Source organism: Tupaia chinensis, unplaced genomic scaffold (assembly GCF_000334495.1).
Source record: "Tupaia chinensis unplaced genomic scaffold, TupChi_1.0 Scaffold143598_1, whole genome shotgun sequence".
Lineage (NCBI taxonomy): Eukaryota > Metazoa > Chordata > Mammalia > Scandentia > Tupaiidae > Tupaia > Tupaia belangeri.
Window position 1 is genome coordinate 69428 of NW_006203444.1, and position 11927 is coordinate 81354.

The 11927-nt window shown below is 39.2% G+C and overlaps 1 protein-coding gene across 1 annotated transcript; it reads left to right on the forward strand.

Moving 5' to 3' along the window:
- Positions 1-4216: 4216 nt before the first annotated feature.
- LOC106733358 (interleukin-6-like) lies at positions 4217-9627 on the forward strand. Its single transcript, XM_014582422.1, has 5 exons — positions 4217-4262; positions 5655-5785; positions 6865-6975; positions 7665-7808; positions 9460-9627. The coding sequence occupies exons 1-5, from the start codon at positions 4217-4219 to the stop codon at positions 9625-9627; spliced, it is 600 nt and encodes a 199-aa protein (XP_014437908.1).
- Positions 9628-11927: the final 2300 nt, after the last annotated feature.

Genomic DNA, 11927 nt, shown 5'->3' on the forward strand with positions numbered 1-11927 from the left:
GCTTGGCTATGTCATAATCAGTTGGAAAGCAAGGTTCCAAAACCTGTACACATACTACTTTCAAGATCACACTACTAGTTCCATAAACAACTAATGAGTTAACCTTACTCCAGGAAACCCAGTTATTTTTATAAATATATATCTCCATTAGACATATATACTGTTTCTTTTCCATTAGGAAGTGAACAGTACATATATTAAGGAATTGTCTGTTAACCTTATAGTATTTTACCCCTCGGAGCCTTGTCAAGTATGTTTAGAATCATTATTGATGTCACCTTTTATCAGAGTTATTCAGAATATGATGCTTATACCACAGTATTTAAAAGAAAAGCAGCTATTAAACATGCTGTATATTTTCCTTTTTCACATAGATGCACACCTAACTGCATAGACTAGATGCAAGGAAACAGAAGCAGACATTTGTGTGTGTGTGTGTGTGTGTGTGTGTGTGTGTGTACATAGTTAGCTGCTGGAAAAGTCATGATGCATTTTTCTATAGAAAAACATTAAAAAAATACATCATGACATTTCCCAAGGAAAATATTCATATAAATATATAGAGATATATGTACTTATATATATTTAGAAAAAATATATGTGTATATTCAGAAACAATATATGTATATCCATATATGTTTAGAAAAATATATATACATCTATATTTAGCATTTTGTCCTTGGAAAGGTGTACTTGGTGTTATGAGAATGAGAGGGACAGACAAAAGGAAAGTGAAATATTATGCCCTACAGGGATGTCAATGTTATTATCCCTTCTCCATTCTACTCTTGGGGTTTTGGGTACACTAGCACACACATACCAGCATGTTTCATGTTTATTAAACCACCAGGCCTGGGCCACAAACCTTGAAGTCAGTAGTACCCGATTGGTTTAACGACCAGGCCACTACCTGGCTTGACAGTAGCAGATATTTCACTTTTGAAGAATTATTTCACAACTTAGAGCCTCCTGTTTCTACAGAACAATGACGCATAGACTCTGAATTTTTAAACATGGATAAAAAATATCCACAGACTGACAGGAACATAGAATACTCTAGCCAGGAAAGAATTTAGAGAATGTCTCAAAAAGCTTCCTGAGATGAGAAAGTACATTACTCAAGCCCTCCATGTAGTTTCCTTCTCAACAGTGCTAGCTGGCAACAGATACACTCCCAAACACAGGTAATGAGAAAATGGTAATGCAGTGAAAAGATAAGCCTAATTCAGACAAACTTTACATTCAGACATAAGTTTTCATTGGCAGTCTAAAGTAGGAACCACATTTGCATTCCTACAATCCGAGTCAAGTCAAAAAAAGGCAGTGGGGCCATTAAAAGCCTGACTGAGACAGTGCCCACACAATAGTAAAAACAAACTGCCAGGGACCAGAGTAATGGTTATGTTGCTGGACTCCCGCAGAGTCGAATGTGGTTCAAGTCCCAGACCCAGGGTCTTAAAACTGACACTGGGTGCATGTGCGTGTGTGCTCCCAAGAACGCAAGAGGAGAATAGAGGAGAATGGATTGTGGTATGGAGACCACCTCGGGTAGGTGATTTCTTGCTTTCTGTTTCTCAGTCTCTCCAGTGAATGCCCACTCCCAATGGAAAAAATTTCTCTCTTATAAAAACAAAAAGGGAAGAAATGAAACCATCAGAGACCCACTTCTCCTCCTGCCACCAAGCCTGACCCAGGCTACACACCTGGGATCTTTAACAGCATTACTGGATCCAGATGAGTAAACTTATCTCAGAAGGAGTACACTTGACAACCTAGTTTTATCCTAGATGATAAAAATATTTGAGAAAATAATAAATAGTAAAAGCTAGGGCACAGTGCCCCCCCCCCACCAAACACCTTTGGGAATAGGAATTCATTGCCACATATTCTGCCCACATGTTGAGCTAACCTGGAAAGCAGGTCATGCCCTTCCTCCAACAACCTTCAACCATACCACATCTCACACAGAGGTACCATGGCAGCCAGGGTAGACTATATATGGCAGTCACCCCACAGAGCCCTTTATGGGATTTAATACTGAAAGGAACCTCTATGGAGACCAAGTAATAGAAGGAGAGCTACACAGCTGCCAGAGAAATGACAGAAGTTGTGAGCTGAAGTTTCCTGGGAACCCTGGTGTCTAAGGCCACCCTTATACAGAGGGGGCAGCACCACTTGGAGTAGTGTCTATGGAGGCTCTGCAGGCCAGGGCTCTAAAATCTATGGTACACAGCCATAAACCCATGGGTACATATGACATGGAATTTAATAGTTTGAGGAATTCACCCCGGAGTCTTTGTCCTGCTATCCGGATTAAAATCTGTAAAATTTCAGTCAAACCACATTTACCCCTTTTCAGGGTTGATAAACCGAAAGCCCCATATTACAGAGTGCTCAATATGTGCAACATGTTTTACAAAAATCTGTCCACCATGAAGATTAGAAAGGCTCTATCTACCTTGAAGAATTTGATTTACTTTGAGAAACATATATGAGGCTCAATTCTGAGGGACCTGGACACACTTCTTAAAGCAAATTAATGACCGAAATACATGAAACAAAGTGAAATACAGAATGGTCACCCAGCAAAATCATCTGGTCTTCCATTACATATGGTACTCATGTAAGTTTTTCCTACTACTTTAAATTTGAGGGAAAAGTGTTTAGGATAAAGCACATATTTTTTATGCTTAATTTTTGCATAGGACACTGAACTCAGAGAATTGCGATCTTTAGAGAAATCAAGATGCTTCCATCAACTTGTAAGAATAGATAATTTTTTGTTCCTGGAGGATGTATTGAAGTTTCCAAATTGTAAAGTGAAACCAGTGGCTATCAAAAAACAAGGTGCCCATTCACCAGTACTAGAGACCAGAAGAGAAGAGTGCAAGTGTGTCTATAAAAGCAGGGACAGTGTACTTCACTGCCCCAGGAGAGACCATTTCCCTCCTATGATCCCTGGGATATTCCACTTTGAAAGGCACAAGTTAAGTCAGCACACAAAGAAACAGAAAGAGCCTAGCCCAGATGGCTTTGCACATATATTTTCAACAGAAACACAACAGGGTACTTGTGGTCCCTCACTTATATGGAGGTAATAGATCAAGCTCACATGAACAAAGCTTCCTTCAGAAAAGCAAGGTCACACTGAGAATTTATCAGGATCTATTGGGTCATGAGAAATTCATGGTGTATTTTTCTGTTTTTTTTTCCCCCCTGCAAAAATGTGTCATGACTTTTCTGATATCCTAAAACATTAGAACATTAGAGCTGAGTGTGTGGAGAGAAGACTCAGGCTGGAGCACATTGTGAATGTTGAGCTTTAGTGCCTAGTCCTGGGTGTCATCCAAGATGAGCTTGTTCTTCATAAGGAGACACAGTGAGCCAGCAGGTGACAAGGTGGTTAGGTGGCAAGATCTCCCTTGGCTGACTGCAGTTTGAAATTCATCATTGTCTTCAAAAACACACTAGTTTCGTGTGTGTGCATGTCCAATTCACAGATAAGATTAGAGAGAAAAGGATGCAACATGACTATCACCCTGAGAGGTGCTTTCCCAACTTCCCTGTCTCTCCTCTCTCCTCTCTCTTTTTCTCTCTCTGACTGTCTCAGTCTAGAATACACGCCCAAAGCAAAATTCAAGATAACATTAGCAGTGGTTCAATAATTTAATTAAATGAAATACCTTATGTCCCTAATAATCTCTCTCTGTGTATAACACCATTTTCTCAAAGCAGGATATGTCCCAGAGCCGTCACATTTGGTATCAGCTCAGTGAGACTCAGTTCCATAAGATGTTGAAACATTTTATGTTTGAAACCTTCTTACAACTTCCTGAGAAGTAAAAAAGTACATTCCTAAAGAAACTGCATGTACACTAATACCCAGTAAGTTCCGTCTTACTTTTCAGGAGTATCTCAGGATATCCCAGCTGTCAAATCACAGACCCACCAATTTCCAACCCCCAAATACAGAGAAAGAACAGCACCATATTAAAAACTATGATATGTTAAGAACACTACTGACAGCGTTAGTGCTGATCGGAAGTTCCTTTCTCTTCTCAAATGTATTTGAATTCTTAATAAGGACTCTGATCATACTGAGGAAGCAGTCGTGGGCACTAAATCTGGGACACATAGTCAGGACCAGCCAGACATACACAAAGTGATAAAGAAAACCAAATTGTCCTGCTTTCTCTTTTATCTCCCCATACGCAATATGTTGTACTACCTGCCCCAGCTGTCAGTCACCTCAGTCAGCAATGGTACAATCCAGTAATGAAGGGTTCAGTAAAAATGCTAACAGAATGGCTTTTCTGGTCTTTTAGACTTACTAAAATAGAAGGGAGGTTTGGAACAGAAGATGTATGAGAAATCTCTGAACTATACCTTCCTATAGTTTTAACGTGATCCTAAAATTAAGAGAAAAAAGGAGAAGTCACATAAATAATGAGGAATACATCTCCATCTAGGAAAAACCCATTGAGATTCAAATGAAGAATGCTATCAGGGTGGAATTCTGGACATTGCATTGAGACTTTAAAGTAATTAAGAGCCCATTTCTCAACCAGCACATCCCTCCCTCCCCAAGATATGAACGCTAACAAAGATGCGTGCTAAAAATGTGCTCAGCATACATGCTGTCACACCAAGCAGACCCATAAATATCCCCACCCTCACACAGCTCAACCTTTCCTAGCTTCCATGAGCATAAAATATGGGGTTATTTCAGGCCCCCTCTTTGTAAACAGCCATCTTGGGCTTTAAACTAATGATGATAACTATGCACTAAGAAGTCTGGGTATTTCTGTAATAAAAACACTTAACAGAATGTTTTGGGAAAAGTATTGGTGCAAGAGAAGCTGGGGGCAGTTATCTAACTTAAGGGTCCTTGCTTGAGCAACTTAATGTTTCAAACAAAAGGGCAAATTACTTTATTTTTACTTTAAATTTGAACTTTCTGCCATAAGACATTTTTTCCGTTTTTTCTTTTAAATTTTGTCTAGGGAACATGAGCTTATTGGAAAGAAAGACTGAGAGAAAAGGGAGAGAAACTGAGGAAGTAACACACATGGGATTGTTCATGCCATGAATTTTCTCTTCTATCTCTTTACTTTTGTTTCATTTGAATTTTCTGGCAGAAGATGTTTTTCTGTTTGTTTGTTTGTTTGTTTTTAAATATTTGCCTAGGACACATGTGCTGGTTGAAAAGAAAGGAAAGAGAATTCCTGGGAGGTTAATGGACATTGCATTACACAATCAAAAAAAGGATTCTATTAACTCCACGTGCTTATCTCAACCCGACCATGCAACACAGATGGTTATCAAATATAGAATTTTTACCTGAAACTCACGATCGATGATTCAAACCCAATATATATGAGGCAGAGAATATCTGAGACTCATTGTGTCTCTGAATCAACCAGGACCAAAGAGCGTTCCGTCCTTCCATGAGGAATCCAGCAATGACCTCCCTGTTAACAAGTAAGTGAAGGAAATCTATAGGCCTAGAATCACCTGTTTGAGAGAGGGGTGTGTAATTCTCCGCTAGTAGTGAAAAGGAGGGTGGGTAAGTGTCAAAGAGCTAGAAGGAGCGCCTTGTTGTACATATACAGCCCAAGCCCTAATGACTCTCACTATTCCTCCCTTGAATACAGTCACCGTAGGTCCCATCCTCCTGGGGATGCTCATGGCGATGGCTACTGCTGAAACCACCACCACAAGCCCAGAGAAAACTCAAGGACTCATTAACTATCTTCTTGTCGAGATCAATAACCTGAAACAGGAGGTGAGCAGGCTTGGTGATAGGATAGGAAAGTAGAGCCTATGTGGGCATTTATTCTCCTGACCCCTGGATGTTCCGAGCAGTCCTGCATTTAGAAGTCTTGGCTGCTTTCAGGGACACCTTACATTTATACCTTACAAACAGGTAGGTATGTTTCTCTTCACTGTTGTACTCAGGAAGTTTCTTTTCTTTGATAAATGTAAAATGGAGCTGTGATGCAAGCCCCCTGGGTATTTTAGCACCTTATCAGGTGTGATCTGAGGATCATTGCTTCTCCAGGTTCACCTTCTCAAATCAAGAATAAGGTTTGTAAACTTTTTTTATTCATTCAGAGTTTGGGGAGAATGAGAAAAGTGCCACCTAAAATAAGCCTTCCATTTCTCAGGGCATATACATTACCTTACAGTTATGTAAATTCAGCAGTTAGGTCTCCCCTAAGTCATTCCCCCTAATATGTAGATTCGTTTAGAGGTCTCCAAATGGCAAAACCATAGTAGGTTATTGCATGTACCAACTCAAAATTCAAGGTTTTTGGACTCAGTTTGGTAGAAGCAAAAGAACACAAGAAAGGCGATTGGGTGCCAGGGCTGTAGAACAGTTACTATAGGAGTACCTTGGTGTTCTCTGGAATTTTATATACAAATATAGACTCCATCTGTAGAATTGTGGAGTTAGATCAGATGATCTCAAAGTTCCTTCCAGATAGAGCGTTTACGGCTGCAAAATTTTCTCCCAATTAAGCATTAATTGCTGTCATACATAAATTATCTACCATATGCAAACAATTTATGCAAATATGATGTTGAAACAAAACAGAAATTAACCAAGGAATGTTTTTCATGTTATCCAATTTAAGGTAAAGGAATTGTGACTCGGGGTAAATAAAAGCATGGAGTCACAAGTGAACCTGGGATGAAACACAAGAATACTACGCTCCACTAGATTTGTCTTAGATGGATGCCAATGGGTTATGAATTCATTTTTCCTAAGCTTTTCTGCCTCTGGTAGAACATGAATTGATCCTGGAGTGGGTCTTGCTTTAGGGACACTAATATGATAAGAATTCTGGTGTTCTCTTCCAGTTCGATGAGCCAACTGATGTGTGCAAAAGCGAAGTGGCACTGTCAGAAAACAAAATGAATGTTCCAAAAATTACTGAGCAGGACAAATGTTTACACACTACATTTGATAAGGTATGAACTCCTCCCATTCCTTTTCACTATGCCATAACAGAAAGTTCTCCCTTGTGTACGCAATTTCTGTTACAGACATAGGGACCCAGGCAGGCAACAAAGAGTAGATAGAAGTATCAAAAGGCATGTAAATTTCACAATGAAGCCTACCCGATGTTTTTAAAAGGTGGTTCATTCTAGGAAATACATGTCCAGAGATGTCCCTATTTGTTGGGATTTTTCATAACTGTCAAATTCTAGAAACCCCTGCAGGTTCCTAGCTCTTCCTGTGCGAAACTATCAAGACACCTTTCTCCTCTTTAGCTCCTCTGAATAGATCCAGATGTGTCCACTCTACAAAGGTCATAGTCCCCACAGAGGGCAAGATGATTTGAACTCATGACTGATTTTCTAAAAAAGAAGAATCAGTCCAACATTGATAAGGAGTGAAATACAGAAAAGGCATCAATGAGTGACTCAGAGAAGGATCTTCTTGCCACATTCTAGTATCTATTGGGTTATGAATAATATTAAGTAAGTGCTTTCTCTGACTGCCCACATATCTAAAATGGTGCTGTCTTACATCATGCTGAAGAGGTACTTGCTGTTTCCTATAGAGGCAGAGGAAGAAGGTGTTCATGTATAGGAATTTAACTTTTAAATTGGATTCTATTTTCTAGTAATACCTACTTTTCTACCATCATTCTTAGGAGACTTGCCTGCGGAGAATCAGTACTGGTCTTTTGGAGTTTCAGGTGTACGTGAAATACCTTCACAGAAATTTTAATGATAAGGCAAGCTCTAAAGCTCTGCCAGTAGGTACCAGAGTCCTCTTTGACATACTTCACAAAAAGGTGAATATTTCCTCATTTCATCCCTAGGTATAGAGAAGACAGGCTATAGGAAGCAGCCTGGACAAGTTAGAAGTGGAATGCTGCTTCAAAATGAAAGTTACACATTCATGAAAGGGTCTGGGAAATATCTTCTGTTAGTTAAAACATTTGTTATTGGTTTGGGTTTTGGATCTCTTCTGCAAATTACTTTTTTTTTTTGAGAGGTTTTTGCTATAGGGTGTGTGCGCTCGCCAGAGAGACAGAGAGATAGAAAGCAAGAAATCACCCCCCAGAGGGGATGGCCACACCGCAATCCCTTCTCCTCCATTCTCCTCTCGGGATCTTGGGCACACATACACATGCGTCTGGTTTGGGTTTGGGACGCAAACCGCAGTTGGCTACATGGGAGTCCAGCAACATAGCCATTATGCTAATTGCTGGTCCCTTCTACAAATTACTTTTATAACTGTATTTAAAGCCATTAAGAGATGTGGATTTTAGTATCAAATTAAGAAAATATATATCCAGAATGATTGCTCATTTACAGGAGGGAGGCAGCCCCTACGAAAATTATTCTTGCTGTAATACTTTTCACGCATTAATCTTTCCCATCATGATGTTGGGATATTCACACACATGTGCTTGGCTTGTTTTTCAAGCTGCAGTGTCTGGGAATTGAACTACAGAATTAATAATGTGGTATCCAGCCACTTTAACTTCTATACCATGGCTGGTAAGAGAATATGAATTTTTTAATTACTACAAGTGACATTTCCATCATTAAGATTGCTTCAACACTTTTTCTTACTTTTATTTTTTTTAAGTACAGTATTATTGCAGAGATATGGTCAAAGACTACAGGCTGGTTGAGAAGGTACCAAGGGTTTTGTCCCCAAGAGCTAGATATTCAAATAGCAGAGAGTGGAGGGTTGAGTGGCAGTGTGTGAATGAGACAAACAAAGTGCAAGGAGATGGAATATGGAATGAAAACTGTAGTGTTATTTCTGCATCTGCCATTTCTAGTGGTTTTCCTAAGCCAGGATGTCTAAGGCTTTTTTATGAACAGCATTCCCACTGGGATCTTGCTGTGATGGCCAGTCTGTTGCAACAAGGCTAAAATTTTCTTTTCTAAAAGGCTCCATAATGATGCCAATGTTGTAGATACTTGGAGGTGCAATGCCTTCCATAATTATTTATACCTATAGTCTTAGATCTCCAGAAAGGATTTCCCATCCTATATACATCATGAGATTAGCAGACTCCAAACAACTAATAGATGGCAAAGGTTTATTGGAGAAAGTATTCTACTGAGAGGCCTCAGAAAAAGCCTTTAAAGTGACTAGAGCTACGGGTTGTTTATTTATCTATTGAATTTCTATTATGCCAAGCACTGATTCAGAAAGTGAAGTAAAAAATAGGTAATACAGTAGATGCTTAGTGTGTCATGTGTGACAGTGCAGAAGACAAGTGGTTAGAATTCAGTTGCTGTGAAAGGGCCCTAACCAGTGTGGGCTGGATCAGCATGACCTATCCTTCCTGAGCCAGTGAGAACAGTAGCCCCCATCATATCAGTCAGCCAGATTTGAACATCTCCCTACCACCTAGAACACCCATGCCCTACAAAGGAATTTTTTCTATAGGTGAACAATCTTTTTGCTTTCTTTCCCATCAGGTATCTTGTCCATGTGAAATAACTGGCCCTGCCCCAGAGGTAACTGCCAGCATAGAAGAAAAGCTAGATGCATTGACTGGGTGGGAGAAGAAAACTGCCATGCGTCTTATCCTGTGTGACCTTCAAGAATTCCTGCAGTACACCCTGAGGGTTGCTCACGTTGTTTAGGGCTTGCCACTCAGATTGCTGTATGTCAAGGCCATTCCTTCTTGTGATCAGAAACCTGTCTTCTAAAAATAAAATTGATGACATTAAAATGCTATTAATATGTTGATATTTGAATGGGAGAAATTGTGTTAATTTACTGACGTGAGTGAGTTTCACATAGTGCCTCTTGAAATATTTTATTTGCAAGTATTTAAATAATAATGAAAAGTGGGAATTCAGTACAAATATCATCTGTTTCAGACTAGTCACTCTTGGAATGTGCAGACCTACTTGAAATTAATTCTTACCTCCTATGTATTTTTTAACAAAATACTAACACTGCTTTTCTTAAGTGTTTAAATAATTTCTATGACAATAAATCCCATTTAAAGAGTAAGCAATGAAGCCTGTGTAGGAAATGTACTGTTTACCATAGATAGGTTGTCAGTATAATCATTAAAAAAAAGAAAAGAAAAAAACTATAATCACTTGAAGAAAAGATCAGAAACCCATGTGTACTAAACACCATGCTCATGTGTTACATCCAAAATATTATACAATCCAAGCACTTACATATTCTTTTCTGCATATGTGGCAATAAGTGATTCACATAGTTTCCTGGAAGATAAGATATAAGCTTAGACTTGAAATGCAAGACTACCTGCCTCCATATACCATAATCTTAATGTTAAGATATTGTCTGCCAGAGAACTGGAAGATGATATAGACAATTCCAAATCGTGTTAATAGCAGCATTACATTTCAAGATGTACTTAAAGCCTTTGAAATCATACAATCATGTGTATAAAACACAGGGAAGTTTCAGCTTCCAAATATAATAATAAATACTCTTCAGCCACCTCCTCTAAGTTCCTCAAATGCTGTACATTCCTCTCTGTGACAGTGCTTCCTACCATGTATAACATCTTAGAACTGGTAGAATTGTCATTCCAGTCAGCATGTGGATTTCTCAAGAGGGCAGAGTCTAGTCGATTCTTCTTTGTGTGCTGAGTCCAAGGACCAGGACTTGAAGAAAACTTGCCCTAGGTAATGTAAATTGAATGAAGAAAGCTTATGTAGATGAACAATTATAAGCTACTTCATCCTTCAGGAATTTTATTTTAGATGAGACTGCCCATTCTGTGCAGTTATGTATCTCCTTCTAAAAGAAAACTAGCAAGAATTAGAAAGAAACATTCAAAGAATTCCTAGAGGAGCCTATGAAAATCGAGGGCATTGACATCTACCTGATTTCCTATCCTGGCAATATTCTTTATCGGCCCTCTGCTCTCTCATCAAGAATGGTGTAGAGCAAGGGAATTTGTACACTTTAACATGATCCTGCCTTTCCATTTCATTGCAGCACTGATACTTGATGCAGTTTCCCTTTCTAATACTGGCAACATGAAATTTCTGTCTGCTAAGAAAGCTGTTCACAGCCTAACCAGCATAGACTTCTCCCTCTAAGGAAGGTGTTCTGTAGGAGAGGGAAAGTCCACAAGAACAAGAACTGAAAGGGCCTGAGCAACAGAAGCCCCACATAAACAGATTTCAAAAACCACATATTGCAAGTGGGCTCTCCCATAGAAGGATCAAACCTAAGAATGAAGACAAACAGCTGTAAATTAGCACTCTGCAGACAAAAATGTGTTGAGCACCACATATAAGTCAGGGAATGTGTGTTATGATGAGCTTAACAAGATAGACACAGTCTCTGCCCTCCTGTGTTTATACCATGCTAGAAAAAAGACATAGAAGAGAGTGTTATGTGCTGTAAATGTTACAAAAGAGAAATTGAGGGAAAATTGAGAACCTATACTGGAAGGATAGACAGGAGTGGCACTTCATAATTCCTGGGGATCGAATCAAGGATGCTTCCATGAGAAAGAAAGTTGAGACTGAGATGTGAATGACATGTAGGCATCAGCCAGTCAATTGGGAGGGGAGAGTTTCAGACACAGGGATTAGCAATAATATATTCAGATTGAAAGACCTGAATGGACTAGAGTCATTCTAGAGTTGACATATTGAACACTTCATTAGGGCCAGAAAGCAAGAAGGAGGGTGGTTGAATAGGGTGGAGCAGGAGGATGGAGCAAGATCATTTACAGCATCATAAGCCATTTTTAAAATTTTAGAATTTCTCTTTCGTGTGGTGAGACGGTATTAGCACTTTTTTAAGAATTTTTTTTTACTTTATTCATTCATTTATTTATTTGAATTTGACTAGAGAGGGACAGAGTGTGTGTGTGAAAGAGAAGAGAGAGTAAGAAAGTGAGAAAGTAGACTGCTAGGACTGGAACTCAAACCACAGGTGGCCA